The sequence below is a fragment of the Miniopterus natalensis genome, chromosome 10 (assembly GCF_054644295.1).
Source record: "Miniopterus natalensis isolate mMinNat1 chromosome 10, mMinNat1.hap1, whole genome shotgun sequence".
Lineage (NCBI taxonomy): Eukaryota > Metazoa > Chordata > Mammalia > Chiroptera > Miniopteridae > Miniopterus > Miniopterus natalensis.
Window position 1 is genome coordinate 31,959,066 of NC_142090.1, and position 23,057 is coordinate 31,982,122.

The 23,057-nt window shown below is 37.0% G+C and overlaps 1 protein-coding gene across 2 annotated transcripts in view; it reads right to left on the minus strand.

The window, feature by feature from the left end:
- BLVRA (biliverdin reductase A) overlaps window positions 1-23,057 on the minus strand; it is a 128,171-nt gene that overhangs the window by 32,780 nt on the left and 72,334 nt on the right. Inside the window, exon 6 of one of the 2 annotated variants that reach the window (XM_016212517.2) lies at window positions 9,436-9,543. The exons of the other annotated variant lie outside the window; for it this stretch is intronic. Within the exon in view, the coding sequence (XP_016068003.2) occupies window positions 9,436-9,543 (108 nt within the window). The remainder of the gene's footprint in view (window positions 1-9,435; window positions 9,544-23,057) is intronic. 2 annotated transcript variants of the gene reach the window in all.

Here is a 23,057-nt window from a genome sequence, read left to right on the forward strand (position 1 = left end):
ATTATATCTAAAGAGCAGTGAAGAAACAATATAGAGCCTGGTAAGAGGAGGGGAGCTACGAAAAGGGGGAGCCCCTGTTGGAGCAGGTGTGCGGCTGAGAGACCGAGTAATATTGGCTGCAAAGCTTCCTCCCCTTAGGAGTGTGGAGTCTCAACTCCACACAGGGATCCCAAACCCAGAGCAGTGGAGACTGGAAGAAGAGTGCATGTGGCACCAGGCAGAGGGAACCAGGGGAATTCTGTTTGCTTGGGAGACCGGGACTGCACCTTCCCAGTGAAGATTTCCTATTGTAAACAGCACCAGTCTGAGAAGTTTGCTCAGACTCTGACTGCTGGAAAGGCAGTGCTGCAGTATTTGAGTCCAGCAGAGGAGCCTGAGGGCTGCACCCACCAGGGGCTTTGAGGGACCCTCTACTTTGTTGAAAGGCATTGTGCAGAGACCCAGTTAGTGACTAAACTGTTTGGCTTGGGGAAAGGGGAAAGGATTTTACCACCTACAGTACCAGCCCCCTCCTCCCCGCCCCACAACCTGTAGAGCCTCATAGACTGCTCAGTCCTTCAGGGTTAGTGGATGGCACTGCAGAGAGTTGGGAGTCAAGTGGAGCTGGGAATTTTGGCCCCAGCTTTGCTGAGAGCAGGCACATGAAGAGACTGAACACCCGCAGGGGGCTAATTTTATAGCCCTCTTGCTTGGACATGTGGCACAAGGGTATGGTTTTAGTGCAGAACTTGGATTTTTTGCACTATATCATGAAGGCTTCATTGGGGAGACAAATGAGTGAGTGCTGGGCTTTGTGACTGCATTGTGGGGAGGCTGAACTGAGCTCCCTGTGAGTTCAGCCAGACAACCTGGGAAGGAGAGGTAGAGTCCTTCTTCACCTCCTGCAGGATATGAACACCATTCCCAATAGGAGACTGTTTCGTTCAGCTCTATGAAGTTCTGGATACCCCCGCTGGGTGAAGTTCTGTGGGTGATGGGAGAGTGGTTCAGATAGGGACATTCCAAGTATGAGACCCTCAGAGGATATAGTCTGGGGCCAGGAGGAAGTGCTTAGTCATCTCTTATGGTTCGGGCCAGCAAAATTCTCAACATTAAACTCTTTTGATCAATGTCACTGAGCCTATGGCTGCTGCTGAAACTGCTCCTGCAGAGAAGACTGCAGGCTGTACCCAACCTGAACCTGCAATAAGAACCCTTAGGGGAATTAGGGTTTGAGTTTCTAATAGAGACTGAGGAATTTGGCTTTGAAGCTGAGACAAATTTCCCCTTATTGAGTGCCTCACTGTATAATCTCTAAGCAGGGTACCCACTAGCCCAAGCTAGGCTAACCTGGGTCCACCCTAAAGACTCTCTTCTAAAAGCACTGGAAAAGACCAGGCAACCACAAGGGGGAAGTAGAGTAGCTAACAGGTGGAGGTGGACCTCAGGGAGCCTCAGACCAACCACAAATCTGCCCACAGCTCTAAGCTAAAATAACACAACCTGGGATTCCAAGATGGGGTGGGTTGAGTGGAAGCTACACTGGCACTCTCCTAGGACAAAATGGAATTACAACTGAAATACAGAAAAACCAACCTGAGTAATCAACTGAAGACTAGCTGGAGAGCACCCTCATAATCAAAGACCTAAAGCGGAGACCACATAGAGATTGGTAGGAAGTGTAGAGGTGCAAGAGGGCTCGTTGGGCTCCCACAGGCGCCAGCCAAGGTCCACAGGGATATCTCAGCTGTGGGTTCCCACTGAGAACTCTGCTATCTAAACCCCAAGCTGGGCTTTCCAGCCCAGAGCATCAGAACTGAGGAAGGTGCCCACATAACATCTAGCTGTGAAATGCAGCAGGGTTTCTGTCTGCCAGGGAGAGACAGCTGAAAATGCAGGCATCCTCTTAAAGGGCCAATGCACAAAGTTTCATGTGCAGTCACTCACCTTGGCCTCTGGCAGAGGAAGGGCAGAGTGGACTAGTGTGGTGTGAGAAGATTCTGGGGTTTGGGGCTCTAGAGATAGAACTCAGAGGGCAGCCATCTGGATTCTTGGGCTGAGTCATTCCCCCATACTGCAGAGGATATCTTTCTCAGACAGACCTTTGCCAGCCAGGCGGCTTTTGCCTGGGGGAGGAAGCAACTGCCCCACACACTGGAAAACCTCTCACCCACCCTGTGGAGTTTACTCCTTGCTGTGGGCTACAGCCTGAAGGTCATTAAGAGACTAAGACCAGTCACCCTGAAGGCAGAGGAGGACCTCTGGGAGCTTTGAATCTTTGCCTGCTCTGCTTCTGGATGAAGGACTTGAAAAGCAGACTCTGGTGTGCATCTTGGTCCTGTTCAAATGCACCCAGTCCCAGCACAGGGGAAAAAAAGCTAGCCCAGTAGAGGGAATCACAAGCCATGGGTTGCTGATAGCAACAAACAGGGTACTCAAGGCCAGTCACAAAGAGCATTTTACATTGGTCTCCAATAGAGACCCTCGAAAAAGACTGAGAGTCCTGGCAGATCTACCTAATATATAGAAACAAACCCAAATAGGAAGCTAAAAAGGGGAGAAAAAAAAACAAGCCCCAAATGAAAGAATAAGAGAAGTCTCCAGAAAAAGAGCTAAATGAAATAGAGATAAGCAATCTATCAGATATAGAGTTCAAAATACTGATTGTAAGGATGCTCAACAGCTTGAGAAAAGATATGGAAACTATGAAGGAAGACATAGCAGAAATAAAGAATATACTGGAAGGAATAAACAGATCAGAGGAAGCTGAGGATGGGATCAGTAAATTAGAAGACAAGGTAGAAAAAAAATAACTCAATCACAGATCCAAAAAGGAAAAACAATTTAAAAACAGAAGGACAGTTTAAGGGAGCTGTGGGACAACATGAAATGTAACAATATTCACATTATAGGAGTACTAGAAGGGGAAGAGAATAAGCAAGGGTTAGATAACCTTCTTGAAGAAATAATGGCAGAAAACTTCCCTAACCTGAAGGAAAAGGTCACACAAGTTCAGGAGGCAGAGTCCCAAGCAAGAAGAACCCAAAGAGGCCCACACCCAGACATATCATAATTAAAATGCCAAAAATTTAAGACAAAGAGAGAATCTTAAAGGCAGTAAGAGAAAAGCAATCTGTTACCTACAAAGGAGCTCCCATAGGCTGACTTCAGATGACTTCTCATCAGAAACTCTACAGACCAGAAGAGAATGGCATGAAGTATTCAAGGTAATGCAAAAGAAGGATCTAAAACCAAGACTACTCTATCCAGCAAGGCTATCATTCAAAATAGATGGTGAAATAAAGAGCTTTCCAGACAACAAAACGCTAACGGAGTTTATCACCACCAATCCAGCATTGCAAGAAATGTTAAAGGGACTGCTTGCTATACTTAGAAGTAGATATATATAGAGAGAAACATAGGCATAAAGAATTAAAATGGCAATAGGTAAGTACCTATCAATAATAACCTTAAATGTGAATGGATCAAATGCTCCAATCAAAGGACATAGGGTGGCTGAATGGATAAGAACACATGATCCAAATACCTGCTGTCTACAAGAGACCCACCTCAGAACAAAAGACTCACTCACAATGAGAGTGAAGGGATGGAAAAAAATTTTTCCATACAAATGGAAAGGAAACAAAAGCTGGGGTAGCAATACTCATATCTTACAAAACATACTTCAAAATGAAGACCATAATGAGAGGCAAGGAAGGTCACTACATAATATTAAAGGGATCCATCCAACAAGAGGATATAACCCTGATAAACATATATGCACCCAATATAGGAAAACCTAAATTTATAAAAAAAACTTCTAGAGGACTTTAAGGGAGCGATGGAGAGCAATACAGTCATAGCAGGGGACTTTAACACCGTACTGATTTCACTGGATAGGTTTTCCAGGCAAAAAATCAACAAGGAAACAGTGGCCCTAAATGGCACACTAGATCAGATCGATTTAATTGACATTTACAGAGCATTCCACCCCAAAGCTGCAGAATATATATTCTTCTCAAGTGCACATGGGACATTCTAAAAGGTAGACCACAAGAAAAAAACACAAAAAAACTCTCTAAAAGTTCAAGAAGATTTAAATCATATCAAGCATCTTCTCGGACCACAATGGCATGAATTTAGAAATCAACTACAATAAAATTCAAACATGGAGGCTAAATAGTACGTTATTAAACAAAGAATGGGTTATCAAAGAGATCAAGGAAGAAGTAAAAAACTTCCTGGAATCAAATGAAAAGGAACAAAAAACAACCCAAAATCTATGGGACACAATGAAAGCAGTCCTGAGAGGGAAGTTCAGAGCACTACAGGCCTACCTCAAAAAACAAGAAAAACTTCTAATAAACTTTCTAACCCTACAACTTAAAGACTTAGAAGGAGAACAAGAAAGTCCAGAGTAAGTAGAAGGAAAGAAATAATAAAGATCAAAGCAGAAATAAATGGCATAGATACTAAAAAGCAATACAAAAGATCAGTGAAACCAAGAATTGGTTCTTTGAAAAGATAAACAAGATTAATGAACCTTTAGCCAGACTCATCAAGAAACAGAGAGGACCTAAATAAACAAAATGAGAAACGAAAGAGGTGAAGTAACAACTGACACAACAGAAATACAAAGGAGTGTAAGAAAATACTAAGAATAACTATGTGCCACCTATTTGGACTACCTGGATGAAATGGACAAATTTCTAGAAAAATACAACCTTCCAAAACTCAATCAGGAATAGTCAGAAAACCTGAATAGGCTGATAACTGCTGACGAAGGAGTAATAAAAAATCCCAGCACACAAAAGCCCTGGTCCAGACAGCTTCACAGGAGAGAGCTACCAAACATTCAAAGAAGAACTAACACCTATCCTCCTCAAATTATTCCAAAAAATCCAAGGGGAAGAAAAACTTCCAAGTAGGATTTATTCCAGGGATACAACGCTGGTACAGTATTTGCAAATCAATAAATATGATACATCACGTAAACAAACTGAAAGGCAAAAATCACACAATCATATCAATAGATGCAGAAAAAGCATTTGACAATATTCAACACCCATTTTTGACAAAAATCTCTCAGCTAAGTGGGAATAGAGGGATCATACCTCAACATAATAAAGTCTATATATGACAAACCTACAACCAACATCATACACAGTGGGCAAAAAATAAAAGCATTTCCCCTAAGAACAGGAACAAGAGAGGGATGTACACTTTCACCACTCTTATTCAACATAGCACTAGAAGTCCTAGCCACAGTGACCAGACAAGAAGCAAGCATAAAAGGCATCCAACTTGGGAAGGAGGAAGTAAAACTGTCATTACTTGCAGATAACATGATTTTCGACATAGAAAATCCTAAAGACTCCACCAAAAAAAACTACTAGATTTAATAAATGAACTCAGCAAGGTAGCAGGATACAAAATTAACACCCAGAAATTGATGGCATTTTTATACACAAATAATGAACTCTCAGAAATTGAAACTTTAAAAAAAACACCACTTAGCATTGCAACAAAAAATTTAAGATACTTAGTAATAAAATTAACCAAGGAGGTAAAAGATATGTACTCAGAAAACTATAGGAAGTTGCAAAAAGAGATACGGGATGATATAAACAAGTTGAACAATGTACCGTGTTCATGGACTGAAAGAATTAACATCATTAAAACGTCCGTACTACCCAAAGCAATCCATAAATTCAATGCAATCCCTATTAAAATGCCAAATGCATATTTCACAGATGTAGAACAAACCCTTCAAAAATTATATAGACCCCCCCAAAAAAGACCCTTAATAACCACAACAATCTTGAGAAAGAAGAACAAAGTTGGAGGGGTCACAATACCAGATATCAAGTTATACTATGAAGCCCCTGTAATCAAAACAGCCTGGTACTGGCACAAGATCAGACATATACATCTGTGGAACAGAACAGAGAACCCAGAAATTGACCCTAGCTATTACGCTCAATTAATATTTGACCAAGGAGGCAAGAGCATCCAATGGAGTAAAGACAGTCTCTTCAATATAGTGTTGGGAAAACTGGACAAGTACATCCAAAAAAAATGAAGCTAGACCACCAACTTACACCATACACACAAATAAACTCAAGATGGATAAAAGACTTAAATGTAAGACATAAAGCCATAAAAATCCTAGAAGAAAAGGTAAGCAGAAAAATCTCAAACATCTTTCCTAGCAGTATGTTTGCCAATACATCTCCCAGGCCAAGGGAAACAAAGGAGACTACAATAAACAAATGAGACTACATCAAAATAAAAAGCTTCTGCACAGCAAAAGAAACCATCAACAAAACAAAAAGGAAGCCCACTGAATGGGAGAACATATTTGCCAATCACACATCTGATAAAGGGTTAATATCCAAAATATAAAAGGAACTCATACAGCTTAACAAAAGGAAGACAAACAATCCAATTAAAAAATGGGCAAAGGACCTAAATAGACACTTCTCCAAAGAGGACATACAGATGGTTAAGAGACATATGAATAAATGCTCAAAGTCACTAATCATCAGATAGATAGATGCAAATTAAAATGACAAGGAGACATCACCTCATACCTGTCAGAATGGCTACGAACAACAAATCAACAAATGACAAGTGCTGGTGAGGATGTGGAGAAAAGGGAACCCTAGGTACACTGCTTGGTGTGAATGCAGGCTGGTGCAACTACTATGGAAAACAGCATGAAATTTCCTCAAAAAATTAAATATGTAACTGTTATTTCACCCAGTGATCTCACTTCTAGGAATATATCCTAAGAAACCTGAAACACCAATCAGAAAGAAGTTATGCACTTCTATGTTCGCAGTAGCACAATTTACAATAGCATAGATGTGGAAACAGCCCAAGTGGCCATCAGTAGATGAGTGGATAAAAAGCTGTGGGATATTTACACCATGGAATACTATGCAGCTGTAAAAAACAAGGATCTTTTATCCTTTGGAACAGCATGGAGGGAACTAGAAAGTATTATGCTAAGTGAAATAAGCCAGAAAAAGAGAAATACCACATGATCTCACTTATATGTGGAATATAATAAACAAGATAAACAGATGAACAAAATGGATCCAGAGACATAGAAGCATGGAACAGACTGAGGGATCTCAGACGGAAGGTGCGGAAGGGGGTGTGGGTGGGCAGAGATTAATCAAAGACCTTATATGTTTATAGGCACAACCCATGGACACAGACATAGGTATGGGGAAAGCCTGGGGATGGGATGGATGCGGGATGGAAGGGATCAATAGGGATAAAAAGGGGACATCTGTAGTATTTTCAACAATAAAGATAAAGAAATTAAAAAAAAAAAAGAAACAAAGAGATCAGGCCCAAATAAATATAATCATAAATGGAAAAGGAGAGGTAACAACAGACATCACAGAAACACAAATGATTGTAAGAAAATATTATGAACAACAATATGTCAACAACATAGACAAACCGGGCAAAATGGACAAATTCCTAGAAACATACAACCTTCCAAAACTGTATTATGAAGAAACTGAACACCTGAATAGACCAATAACAACTAATGAAATCTAAGGACTAATCAATAAACTTCCAAGAAACAAAAGCCCTGGATAGAATGGCTTCACAGGCAATTTTTACCAAATATTCAAAGAGGAACTAACAGCTATCCACCTCAGAATATTCCAAAAATTCAAGAAGAAGGAAGATTCCCAAGTTCTTTTTATGAGGCCAACATTATCCTAATACCAAAACCAGATAAAGACACAATGAAGAAAGAAAATCATAGGCCAATAATTCTGATGAACATACATGTTAAAATCCTCAAAAAAATATTAGCAATTTGGATCCACTAATACATTAAAAGCGTCATACACCACGATCAAGTGGGATTTATTCTACAGACGCAATGTTGGTACAATATTTGCAATCAATAAAAATGATATATCATATAAACAAAATGAAAGATAAAAATCAATGATCCTATCAATAGATGCAGTAAAAGCATTCGATAAAAATCCAGCACCCATTATAAAAACTCTCAGCAAAGTGGGAATAGAGGGATCATACCTCAACAAAATAAAGGCCATATACGACAAAACCTACAGCCAACATCATACTCAATGGGCAAAAAAGAGAAGCGTTTCCCTTAAGATCAGGAACAAAACACACACAGCTCTAGGAATTTGTCCATTTCATCCAGGTAGTCCAAATAGGTGGCACATAGCTGTTCTTAGTATTTTCTTACACTCCTTTGTATTTCTGTTGTGTCAGTTGTTACTTCACCTCTTTCGCTTCTCATTTTGTTTATTTAGGTTCTCTTTGTTTCTTGATGAGTCTGGCTAAAGGTTCATTAATCTTGTTTATCTTTTCAAAGAACCAATTCTTGGTTTCACTGATCTTTTGTATTGCTTTTTAGTATCTATGCCATTTATTTCTGCTTTGATCTTTATTATTTCTTTCCTTCTACTTACTCTGGACTTTCTTGTTCTCCTTCTAAGTCTTTAAGTTGTAGGGTTAGAAAGTTTATTAGAAGTTTTTCTTGTTTTTTGAGGTAGGCCTGTAGTGCTCTGAACTTCTCAACAGAAATATATTGACTGAGAAGATGCCATTGTTTTAAATGTTTGCCAATCTCTTTAATGTCTAACAAGAGAAAAGGTGTCTATATAGTATTCTATCAGTCATTTATGTAATAGTATCATGGCTAAAGTATATGGCCAAAGTATCATACAGATATATAATTGAGAAATGAAAAAAAAAACACACACAAAAAACAATGCCAGGCCATGTCAGGGTTTCCTTTCTTTGATGAAAGCTCTCAGGAAAGGTGGCCAGACATGGAGTCGAGATACGGGTGTAGAAAGATAAGGAGTCCATCCAAAGGTAACTATAAGAGTAGGAGGCTCCAGGATGCTCATTTCCTACAACTGATGGAGGTGCTTAAAGAATTACCAATATAAAGTAAATAGCCAAATACATGGTAGATCTAATATTTTGGCCACAGCCAATGTCCTTGTAACTTGTGGGAGGAAAAAGGTGGCTAGCATATTCTATTTGTTCCACAAAGAGATGTTCTCCTCTCCAAGAACCTTTCCCTCCATCCTTTTTTAAAAGAGAGGTTTCATTTTCACCTTCCTGTGGAAAAATAATCTCCAGCTTGTTAAGATTTCATGAGGGCAAATTCTACCTAGTAGATTGGGACATAGGCATAACTATGCTTAAGACTTCTAATGTACTTTTTACCCAAGGCCACCAAGCAACTAAATCTCATTTGAAAAAAAGAAAACTAGATATTTTTATTGTTTATAGATGCATAATAAATTAAACTGGCCCTCGGTTAGAGTCTTTAGGAGAAATAGATCAAAGCTCATATCCTAGAGAGCTAGGAAATAGCCTGGCTGGCATCCTGGCCTCACCAGTTACACATGACCTGTGATTCCACCTAAAACTGACCTGTGAAGAGAAGAGACCCTTTCAGTAGATCTTTCCCCACCACTTCTTTTTTCAGGAATGCAAACTCTTCCATCAAGAGCTCAACATGTTCTTCATGCAAGACTTTCCCTGTCAGGACAAAAAATGGAGTAAAAAGGCAGTAATTATCAATTGTGTAGAGTTGTGCATCCCAGCGTCTAAATCTGTCTTCCCCCAGCACAGAAGGACATATAGGCCTCGAAACCAATCTGGGAACCACTATACCTTTAACACATCCCAGCTGTAGGTGGTATGAATTCTAAAATTACAACAGGAATAAAAATCTAAGCAAGCAAGATGATATCCACCTGCCTCATAGGCAAGATGGGATCAGGAAAATATCAGAAGAGAATAGTGTAGCATAAAAATCTAAGACACAAAAAGGATAGGGATTGTCGAGATTAAAGGAGAGAAGCTAAAATTAGACTTTATTTCAAAGAATTGAAAGAACCAGATGGCTGTTTAAATTAAGTTGGGAGATAAAACTTTAATATTCATAATTTTTTAATTATAAAAAAAGATGTTTAAAAATTTTGTTTTAGTGACTTTTTCATATCTAAGCAGGAACTTCATAACATACCCAAACTATTTTGTGATTAAGTGCAAAGTGTGGTTATGATCTACACTTTCGCTGAAACAAAGAGAGAAATCTGGGCCACTGTAAGATACTCATGGGACATTAGCCTTTTCTTAGCTCAGATTCACAGAAAACACTGCAGAGTGTGTTGGGCTTATTTTGCACCTCACTGAGTGGGCAGGAATGTCTTCAGAGTCTCCAGAGAGTTAGGTGTGTTCAAGAGTGAGATTTCCCCCACCCACTCCCTAACCCATAAATAATGTCAGAGCTTCTTACAATAAATAGCAGTTCCCTCCTGTGGGTGATTCTATCCATATGTGCATGCTTATGAGGGGAGGCTGGGCATCTGGGAAGTTAAACCATGTTTCAGAGCATGTTGTAGTCTCTCTAGCTTCTTTATTTCTATTTCTGTATTTTTATATCCATGGTCATTAAGAAAACTTTAAACTTTCAACTGCATCTTTGGCTGTTTTTCTATCATTCATTCAATGCTCTATTGTGGTAAATGTGGCAACCACATTATACAGATATACACATGAATGTGCATGCACACACACACACACACACACACAAACATATTCATATATATTTTTCCCCAGGTTACTTCACTGAAAGGACTTAGAAGCAAAGATACCTGAGAAGCAAAAGCAATGAGCACACCTAGCATGCAAATATTGGCATAAAAATACCATTTACTTCACTGTTGGTGGGAAGGTAAATTGGCAGAGTCACTGTGAAAAACAGTTTGGAGGTTCCTCAGAAAACTAAAGATTGAACTACTATTGATCCAGCAATTCTACTTCCGGGTATTTATCTGAAGGAAACAGAAACACTAACTTCAAAGGACATATGCACCCCTATGTTCAATGCAGCATTAACCAAGATATGGAAAGAATCTAAGTGTCCATTGATGGATGAATGGATTAAAAAAATGTGGTATATACATATGAGATGCAGGGATCAAGAAAATGCAACACACACACACTGGAATATTATTTAGCCATAAAAAGAAAATATTGCCATTTGAAACAATATGGACCTTGAGGGAATTATGCTAAGTAAAATTAGTCAGACGGAGAAAGACAAATACCATATGATTTCACTTATATGTGAAATATATAACAAAAGGAACAAAAAACCTCATAGATACAGAGAAGAGATTTGTGGTTGCCAGAGATGGGAGGTGAGAAGTGGGCAAAGAAGGTTAAGGCAGTCAAAAAGTACAAAACTCTAGTTATAAAATAAATAAGATTGGGAATGTAATGTACAGCATAGTGACTATAATTTGTACTTACCTGTATATTTGAAAGTTGCCAAGAGAGTAAGTCTTAAAAGTTCTGATAGAAAAATATTATGTGTAGCAATAAATGTTAACTAGACTTGTGGTGATCATTTCACAATATATACAGATATCAAATAATTATGTTGTATACCTGAAACTAATGTTATATGGCAATCATATCTCAATTTTTAAAGATTTTAATTAAAAAATGCCATTTACCACTAAATGAACTAGGGCTCCTTGAAAAAAATCTCTAATTGCAGGACTGAGGCAGAAAAAGTATACAATGACCATAAACCATTTTATGTCAGAAAGCAAAGAATTGCTCAAAGAGTAACAGAAATATAACAAAATGAGACAAGAGGTAGCATGAAGAGGTCCCCACTGACCAAATATGAAAAAATTTGAATATCAAATAAATAATGAAAATGGAGTATAAAAGGAAGCTAGGAATCCATACTGATATAAAGACATAATCAGAAAGTGTGATAAATAATGAATAGTTACCAAATTTCAAACTTCCTCCCCACAAAATAATCATTAATTACAAATGGGAAAAATTTAACTTTCATTGAAGTAGCCTAGCAGACACCACCTTAATCAAATGGTATCACTAGTAATGGACAAATGGAAACTGAATAGCACCTGATAGGATGCAATGCAAAGAACACTCTATGATATTTCTGTAAAAGATACATATCACAAAAATAATCATGAAAGAAAATGAGGCAAACCCAAATTTAGGAACACTATACAAAATAAGTGGCCAATAAGCTTCCTAAATATCAAGGAAAGACTGAGGAACTGTCCAGAGTAGAGGTTAAAAGTGACATGACAATTGAAGACTATATGTAATTCTAAACTAAATCATTTTGCTATAAATAATGTTATTAGGAAAACTGGGAAAATTTAAATGAGACCTGATGTTTAGATTGTAGTATGTATCTGCATTACTTTCCCCCAGTTTTCCATTTTCTTAAATTGAGGAATAACTGAAAAATATAATTGTAAATATTTACAGTGAGCAACATGTTGATTTGATATACATATAAATTATGAAATGATTATCAAGATCAAGATACTTAACACATCCATATCAGTTAACTTTTGTGTGTGTGTGTGTGTGTGTGTGTGTGTGTAATGAAAATGCTTAAGAACTACTTTCAGCAACTTTCAAGTACACACTACCATATTATTAACTATAATCACCATTAAGTACATTAGATTCTCAGAACTTATTCTTCTAGTAACTAAAAATTTGTGCCCTTTGTCCTACAAATTTTGGCCTGCCCTATTTTCCCTTTCCCTCAGACCCAGGCAACTACCATTCTAATTTCTGTTTCTATAAAACTCAGGGATTTTTTTTTTTTTTTGGTCTTTTTAGATTCCACATGTAAGTGAAACCATACAATATTTTTCTTTCTCAGTCTGGCTTTACTCACTTAGCATAACATGTTCCAGGTTCATACCTGTGTCGCAAATGGCAGATTTTTTTTTTTTTTCATGGCCAAATAGTATCTCATTGTACAGAATGGGGCAAAAGTAGGCTTACAGTTGAGAGTACATGAAACACAGAGTTTATTCTTATATTATAATTTATTATTGTATTATTTTCCATATGAATAATTGTAAACCTACTTTTGCCTCACCCTGTATATACATATGCCACGTTTTCTTTACCCTTTCATCCATCGAAGGACATTTAGGTTGTTTCCATTTCTTGGCTATTGTGTGAAAAATATTGCAGTAAACTTGGGGGTGCATATATTTCCTCAATATGCTAATTTCAATTCCATTGGATGTATACCCAGGAGTGGGAATGCTGGATCATACAGTTCTATTTTTAATTTTTTGAAGACCTGCCATATTATTTTCCATGGTGTCTGCATCAGTTTACATTCCTACCACCAGCGTTCCTTTTTCTTCACATCCTTGCCAACATTTGCTGCCTCATCTTCTTGATGACAACCATAACGGATGTGAGGTAATATCTCATTTTGGTTTTCATTTGAATTTCTGTGATGATTAGTGATGTTGAACATCTTTTAATGTATCTGTCAGCCATTTGTATGTGTACTTTGGAAGTATGTATATTCAGTTCCTCTGCCCATTTTCTAATTGTGTCATTTTCTATTAGTTTTATGAGTCCTTGATATTTTAGACATTACCCCTTATCAGAGAATTTGCAAATATTTTGCCTATTTTGTAGGTTGCCATTTCAATTTATTGTTTTCTTTGCTGTGTAGAAGCTGTTTAGTTAAATGTAGACCTATCTGTTTATTTTAGCTTTCACTGCCTGTGCACTTTGGGTCTTACCCAAGAAATCATTGCCATGATCAATGTCAAGGATTCAAGGATTTGTCCTTATGTTTTTTTCTAGGAGTTTTAGAGTTTCAGGCAACTCTTTTTTATGGCTTCATTTGTCCTAGATACATTTTAAGATAACTTTTTTGTGAGTGGCGTTAAGATAAAGGTCCAGTTTTATTTTTCTGCATGTGAATATACAGTTTTCCCAATAGTAATGACTGAGAGAATATCCTTTCCCCATTGGGGGTTCTTGGTGTCCTTTGGCAAAAATTCTTGGGTTCATGGCTGGGTTCTCTATTCTGTTCCACTGGTCTGCTTGCCTGTTTTTATGCCAACACCACACTCTTTTGATAATTATAGCTTTGTAATACAGTTTGAAATAAAAAAGTGTAATGCCTACAGCTTTTTATTAAAAAATATGTTTTTATTGCTTTGAGAAAGAGGGGAGAGGGAGAGAGAGAAACACCATCTCCTGCATGCCCCACTGGGGATGAAGCCGGCAACCCAGGCATGTGCCCTGACCAGGAATCAAATCAGTGACCTCACGATGAATGGGTCAACTCTCAACCACTTAGCAACACTGGCCAGGCCAGTTTTGTCTTTTTTGTTTTGCTTTTGTTTTTTAAACCTCACCTGAGGATATTCTTTTCCATTGCTTTTCAGAGAGAGTGGAAGGGAGAGAGAGGGAAAAAGAGAGAGAGTGAGATTGGTTGCCTCTCCCACAAGCCCTGACCAGGACCGGGGATAGAGCCTGCAACTGAGGTACATGCCCTTGGCTGGAATCGAACCCAGGACCCTTCAGTCCGATGGCCTGACGCTCTAACCACTGAGCAAAACTGGCTAGGGCTCAGCTTTGTTTTTAATTCTCAGGATTTCTTTTGCTATTTGGGGTCCTTTGTGGTTTCATATATATTTCAGAAGTTTTTTTTTTCTATTTCTGTGAAAAATGTCATTGGAATTTTGATAGGGATTGAACCAAATCTGTAGACTGCTTTAGACAGTATGGTAATTTTAACAATGCCAATTCTTCTAAATGAAGAACATAGGGTATCTTCAATTATTTGTGTCTTCTTAAATTGATTTCATCAATGTCTTAGAACCTCAGTTAAATTTATTCCTAAGTTTTTTGTTGTTTTTGATGGTATTGTAAATGGGATTTATTTTTTAATTTCTATTTCAGATAGTTGTTAGTCAATAGAAATGCAACTGATTTCTGTCTTGATTTTGTATTCTGCAACTTTACTGAATTTATTAGTTTTTGGTGGAATTTTTAGAGTTTTCTATTTATAAGATCATATCATCTGCTAACATACACACTTTTAATTTTTCCTTTTTAATGTGGATGCCTTTGATTTCTTTTAGTTGTCTAATTACTCCAGCTTTGACTTCCAGTATTACGTTAAATAGCATATAGTGGTGAAAGTAGGCATTCTTATCTTCACCTGAATCTTAGAGAACAGGCTTTTCACTTTTCACCATTAAAGGTAATGTTAGCTGTGGACTTCTAGATATCATCTTTATAACAGTGAAGAACATTCCTTCCATACATAATTTGTTGAGTTTTTATCATGAAAGGATGTTAAGCTTTGCAAATCCTTTTTCTGCATCAAGATAATCACATGATATTTATCCTTCGTTATGTTAATATGGTATATCACATTAATTGACTTACATGTGTTGAACCATCCTTGCAACTCAGGCATAAATCCCACTAGATCATGGTGTATGATCCTTTTAATGTGCTCCTAAATTTTTGTGAAGATTGTTGCATCTATGTTCATCATGGAAATCAGCCTGTAATTTTCTCTTGTTTTAATGTCCTTGTCTGGCTTGATATCAGGGTAATGCTGACCTCATAAAACGTGTTAAGAAGCATTCCTTCCTCTTCAATTTTTTTGGAAAAGTTTGAAAATTGGTATTAATTCTTCTTTAAATGTTTGGTAGAATTCACCTGTGAAGTTATCTGGCTTTCATATGTCCAGAGGTTGCTGATTACCTATACAGTCTCCATGTTCATTATTGTTTAGTTTTTCTATTAAATCGCAATTCAGTCTTGATAAATTGTATTTTTCTAGAAATTTATCCATTTCTTGTTATCTAAGTTGTTGGTGTATAATCATTCTTAATAGTCTCTTACGATTCTTTGTACTTCTGTGGTATCAGTTACAATGTCTCCTCCCTTATTTATAATTTTAAGTCACCTCCCTTTTTTCTTGGTAAGTCTAGCTAAAGTTTTGTCAATTTTATGTATCTTTCTTTTTAAAAAAGTTTTATTTATTTTTATTTTTTAACTTTATTTTTACTGTTTACTACAGATGTCCCCATTCTGCCCTGCCCCCCGCCTTTGCCCACCTCCACTTAACCCCTCGTCACCCTCTCCCTTCCATCTGGCCATCACCACATCATTGTCTGTGTCTATGGGTTATACATATATGTTCACTGGCTAATCCTTTCACCTTCTAAAAAACTGATTTTTAATTTCATTGATATTTTCTATTGTATTTCTAGTCTCTATTTCATTTATTTCTGCTCTAATCTTTATTATTTCCTTGCTCCTGCTATTTTGTCCTTCCTTTTCAATTTTCTTGGGATGTAAAGTTGGACTGTTTATTTGAGGTATTTTTTCTTAATGTGTTTATAACTATGAAATTCCCTCTTGAAAATGCTCTTGCTGAATCCCTTAAGTTTTGATATTTGTGTTTCCATACACATTTGTCTCAATATTTTATTTACTTTTGATCCAGTTTTCCCCCAGAAATTTGGTCTATGTATTTGTGAATTTCTAGTTTTCCTTCTATTGTTGACTTCTATTTTCATACCATGTAGTGAGAAAAGATGCTTGATAAGATTTCAATCTTATTAAATTTGTTAAGACTTGTTTTGTGTCCTAACATATAATCTATTCTTGAGAATGTTCCGTGATACTTCAGAAAAATGTGTATTCTGTTGTTGCTAGTTGGAATGTTCTGTATTCATCTGTAAGTATATTTGCTCTACAGTCCAAATTCATTATTTCAATATTGTAGTTTTGTCTGGTAAAGTCTTTATATCTCTTTCATTCCTGAAGAAGAGCTTTCCTGGGTAAAGTATTCTCATTGGACAATATTTTACTTCCAGCACTTTCTCATGTCCAGCAAGGTTTCTGCTAAGAAATCTGCTAATAGCCTTATCAGGATTCCTTTGAATGTAATGAGCCTTTTCTCTCTTGCTGCATTCAAAATTTTCTTTGCTTTTAAGAGCTTGATTATAATGTGTCCCAGGGAGTAGGCATAGAACAGCAGCAGCATGTCCCCAGTGGTGGCCCACTGAAGTCACATATTGAGACCCAGGGTGCAAGGCTCAGAGAAGCAGCAGTGCAGCCCCAGCAAAGACAGGCTAGAACCATAACCTAAAATCTGGGTGGTGGGGCTCGGAGCAGTGGCATCCTGGCTCTGACAATGGAGGTCAAAGCATGACTTAGGATCCAGGGGGGCCAGGTATCAGAGCAATGGTGGTTGCTTGCAATGGCGGATAAAGTTGTGATGTAGGACCAGGGGTGGGGCACAGAGCAGCAGCAGCTCCCGTCCCATATATGACGAGATGCTTTGGCATCCCAATCCCAGAAAACAATGCACAGCATTGAAACCTGGGACAGGTTTCACTGGCTACAGCTCCAGCTGTGGGGAGGAGATGCAAGCACAGGAACTCCAGGCAGCTCCATTAGTTTGGATCAGCACTGGTAAAAACTTGTTAGAGTCCTCAGTAGCAAAGGCTGCAAATGTCCGCAGTGGTGAGGTTTGCTGGAGTTCTCCCACTCTCCTTTTTCCTGTGGGGTGAAATTCATCTGAGTGGATCCTTCCTTGCACTGAGCTATTCTGGGATGGAATGACACAAGTAAAATTCTTCCTAGGCTTTTCAGTGTAGCCATCCTCAGTTTTTGAGCTCCATCTAGTTTTTTGATGTAGTCCAGAGTTGTTCCTGAACTATTTTCATTAGTTTGTGGTTGTTTGTTTATTGTTTTGTAGTGTTTGTGAAGGAGAATAGCATTGGGACCTCCTAGCCCTCCATCTTGCAGACATCACTTCCCAATTTCCTGATTTTGATGGTTTTATGTGTTCGAAGGTTGTATAGACATTGTTTTTATTTACAGGATATATACATAAAATTATTGGGAAATCAGGTCAGCAACCCACTGTCAAATGATTCAAGAAAAAACTAGTTCTTTATATTTACAACTCTTCTATAAGTTTTAAGTTTATTTTAAAATAAATAAACTTCAAAACAAAACAAATAGTTATAGCAACAAAAATATAAGGAGAGCAAGCCAGTCGTCAGGGAGTATGAAACAAAAGATAACTTCTTAGGAGAAAATAAAAGGGCAACTTGCAATTAATGGACTTGAATTCTCAGATCATTTGTTTCCTCAAACATATTACAGCAGCTTTTTGACATAGGCAGTATGCGTGTTTTGTCTACTATAGGAGTAATAAATAAGTATTTTTAAACTTAGCAGAAAAAGAAGAAATAAAAATACCCATGATCCTAATTACAAGAACCACTACTAAAATATTGGTACCTTTCCTACCTGTCATTCTATTTTCATGGTTGTAATTCTCTAAAACAAAATTATATTTAATTTTAATATTAAATTACAAATATAAATTCATGTCATTGTAGAAAACTGAGAAAAATGTTGAAACAAAATATTCTAACCCCCCCCCCAGATTTCTAGCAGTTAATCAGTTGCCATTTTCTTTCATATGATTTTTTCTCTTGTATATATGTAATTATGATGTTTATATTGATATTTACAAAATACAGGAACAGCCCTGGCTGGTGTGGCTGTGTTTAGAGCATTGGCCCGTGCACTGAAGAGTCTCAGGTTTGATTCCCAGACAAGGGCATATACCTGGGTTGCAGGTTCGATTCCCAGTCCTGGTTGGGGCACATGTAGGAGGGAACCAATCTATGTGTCTCACTTTATTGATGTTTCTTTCTCTCTCTTTCACTCACTCTCTCTCTCTTTCCCCCCCTCCCTCCCTTCCACACTCTCTCCACAAATCAATGGAAAAAAATATGCTTGGGTGAGGATCAAAAAAAAAAGGAAAGAAATACAGGAACAGTCTCTGATTCTTGCTTAGAGGTAATCTGAAGAGAGGTATGGTAATTAGTAATTTATGTCACTGTGGGAACAAAGTACTGACAGGAAAGGGGCACCAGAGAACTTTCTGGGGTAGTAAAATGTGCTACATTTTGACTGGAGTAATAATTACATTGGTTTATACTTTATCAAAATTCATTTAACTCTGCACTTAAAATTTCAGTTTATCATATAAAAATTAAATCTCAGTTTACAAAATGCCTAGATTGAAGTCATTCATTAAGTTATTTAGATGAATACCAGAATTATTACTCAGTTTCTTGAAAGGCCTTTGTGTTATTCTATTCAGAACTGCTTTTGTAGAAGAAACAAGACATATTTCTTAGAAATTCTTGCATCACAGTGTTCTAGCTTTGTAAGTAGTTTCACTATTGATACAAGTGCTCAAAAATGTTTGCCCCAGTTATTAATTAAATGTGTGTCAAACCTTGCATGCTATTCCTTATGTGTGGTGAAGTGAGAGATGGGGCTTGAGAGAAACTAATCCTAGAAGAATTTTGAGAAGCAGAAGAGCAGGCCAAGAATTGCCCTGAGCCACCAACATGTTCATTTTATGTGCATCTATAAAAAAAGATTTTCCATTCCATCTGTGATATTTAAAATGCAAAAAGTACTCTTAACCAAGCATTAGTCACCTATATAAGGAACGATGCTGGTGCCCAGCTGGCTAAGTGGTTGAGCATCGACCTATGATCCAGGAGGTCAAGGCTCAATTCCCAGTCAGGGCACATGTACGGGTTGAAGGCTCGATCCCCAGAAGGGGGAGTGCAGGAGGCAGCTGATCAATGACTCTCTCTCATCACTGATGTTTCTATCTCTCTCTCCCTTCATCACTGATGTTTCTATTTCTCTCTCCCTCTCTCTTCCTCTCTCTGAAATCAATAAAGACATATTAAAAAAGAATCAATGCTGGGACTGTTCTATATGGTATCCTGGATAAATATGTCAGAACAATTGTGGTTTTCAGAATATTGTTTCTTATTTAAAGTGGAGATCTCCATCTCTATAATTCTACTCCCTACCACCTCAAGCAGTACAACAATATAATTCTATCCCCTAACTAAAATAATACAACATAAACATATTTTCTCTTTCTGTGGAGCGCTTTAATATCTTAAGATTTTTCTTCTTTACATTAAACATTTAAACTTCTTTAGGAATTTTTCCAAATTATTTATAACTTTTAAAAATTTGATTTTGTTTTTCTTTTGGGGGATTATACTGTGTGTACAAATTGGTACCTTCCTAATTTTTTAGTGATTTCTTTTATTTCATATTACTAAAGCAAATTATGCTCATTACAGAAAACATTAAAAATACATAAAAATACAAAGAAAATCACCCAAACTGCAACTACCAAGAAACAGCCACTATGAAACAAATTTTCTGTACATCTGTATTTACCTTAAAATAATGCCATAGTTTTATAATCTGCATTTTGAATTTAGCGAGGTATATCTTTTCTTATGACAAAAAGAATCTTCATAATTTTTAGATCCTGCAGAGTATTCCACCACAAAAATAAACGATAATTAATCATTAACCATTCTCTTACTATTGAATACCAAGTCTGTCTGCCACATTTTGTTCTTAAAATGTTGGCATGAACATTTACTTTTAAAAAAGTTTTTTACATGTTTCTCTAAAAAAAAAGATTTACAAAAAAATTAAAATTTTCAATGTCCTTTGATACATATTTTGTATGTACTACAAAATCGCCAAATTGCTAAGTTAATGTTGCATCCTGAGCCTTCTAATTACTATAGCAACTATTCGAAGTAAAATTCTCTCTTCAATTCTGATAGCTCTTACTCCTCTAAATTTATTTAGCCTTAAAAATTTTTTAAAATTTTTATTAATTTAACAATAAATCAATTATGTGTTAATATAAATAATGTTTTATGAAATATAACTTTTCCCAAAAACTCCACAAAATTTAGCGAGACAAGTGGCATGGTTTACATTCTTGCTAATTTCTTTAATGTCTGGTTTCATAGAAGCAGCTGGCTTCTCTTATCTGTTCCTGTATCTGCATATTGTGTGCTGTAACATCACACATCTGTAGCCTCTAAAAAACACCAATGTATACTTGTGAGAGACTAAGAAGAAAAAGGGAAAATAACATTTTAGCATTATTAAGAAAATAGTTTTAACCTTGTGGAATCCCTGAAAGGATCTTGAGGACACCAAGAAGTCTTCAGACCACACTTTGGAAACTGCTGCCCTACACCCACTTCAGTATGGACTAGGGCCATTGCAATAACTGAATATTTGTGTTGGAAGAAACATTACAGGTCACTGAGTCCAATCATCCATTTGATGAAACAAAATCCCTAAAGTCAAGTCTAAGCTCCCATTTGGTAAGGATAAGAACTTCCTTATGTTCAGGTCTTTAAATGGATGGAAAAGCATTTATTATGTTGAGAAGAAACGTCTTCCTCTTTGTTTCCCAATTTGTTCTTAACACCATGTAGGAGAAGTACAATTCCTCTTCTAAGTATTCAAAATTTTTGAAAACTACTTTATTGCCCTTTGAGTGTTGTCATCTTCTCCAAGCACAACATCTTCTTTATGTATAAGAACTTTGGAGACCATCCTACTTCTAGTGATCTCTAGCGCCAAGTCTATATCTTCTTTCCAACAACAAAAACAAATCGATCAATAAGAGGAAGACAAATAATCCAATTAAAAATGGGCTAAGAACCTGAATACACACTTCACCAAAGAGGACATACAGATGGTCAAAAGACATATGAGAAAATGCTCAATGTCGCTAACCATCAAGAGATGCAAATTAAAACCACAATGAGGTATCACTTCACACCTGTAAGAATGGCTACCATCAACAAATCCACAAATGACATGTGCTGATGAGGATGTGGAGAAAGGGGAACCCTGGTACACTGCTGATGGAAATGCAGACTGGTGCAGCCACTATGGAAAAGAGTATGGAGGTTCCTTGAAAAATTAAAAATGGAATTGCTCTTTGACCCAGTGATCCCACTTCTAGGAATATATCCTAAGAATTCTGAAACACTTATCAGAAAGAACTTACGCAACCCTATGTTCATAGTAGCACTATTTACAATAGCTAAGATCTGGAAACAAACCAAGTGCCCATCAGTAGATGAGTAGATAAAAAAAGCTGTGGATATTTACACCATGGAATACTATGCAGCTATAAAAAAGAAGGATCTCTTACCCTTTGGGACAGCATGCATAGACCTGGAGAATATTATGCTAAGCAAAATAAGCCAGGCAGAGAAAGACAAGTATCACATGATCTCACTTATATGTGGAATATAAAGAAAAAATAAACAGATGAACAAAATAGATCCAGTCACATAGAAGGATGGATCAGACTTATGAGTCTCAGAGGGAAGGTAGGGGTGGGTGGGGGGAGAGAGATTAACCAAAGAATTTATATGCATAAATGCACAATGCATGGACACAGACAATAGTGTCATGAAGGCCTGGGGCGGGGGGTGGGTGTGGGGTAGAGGGAGTCAGTGGGGGAAAAGGGGGATATCTACAATTCTTTCAACAATAAAAATAAACTTAAAAATTTAAACAGAATTACCATATGATCTAGCAATACTACTTCTTGGTATATGCCCAAAAGAAATGAAAGCAGGGAATCAAATCAATATTTTTACAGCCATGTTCATAGCCGCATTATTCACAATAGTCAAAAGACAGAAGCAACCCAAGTGTGTCAATGAGTGAATAAACAAAATGTGGTATATACATACAATGGGATACTTATTATTCAACCTTAAAAAGGAAAATTCTGATACATGCTACAACATAGATGAACCTTGAAAACATTATGCTAAGTGAAATAAATCAGTCACAAGAGGAAAAACAGTGTTATGATTCCACTTATATGAAGCACCTATACTAGTCAAATTCATAACAGGCAGAAAGTAGAATGGTGGTTGCCAGGGAATGGGCATAGGGGAGAATGGGGAATTAGTGTTTAATGTGTATGGAGTTTCAGTTTGGAAAAATAAAAAGTTCTGGAGATGGTCAGTGATGATAGCTACACAATGTGAATATAATTAATCTTATTGAATTGTATAGTTAAAAAGGATTAAAGTGGTCAATTTTATTTTATGGATATTTTACCACAAAAAAATGCCATACTAAAAATAAAAATAAACAATCTGAGCTCATACAGTGTTGCCAGAACTCTCTAAGGAAGATTTTCTTATAGCTTATTCTGTGCGTGGCTTGGGTCAATGTTTAACATTCACAAACAGTTTGGAGGAAACATTTTTTTTCATTGAATTTATTAG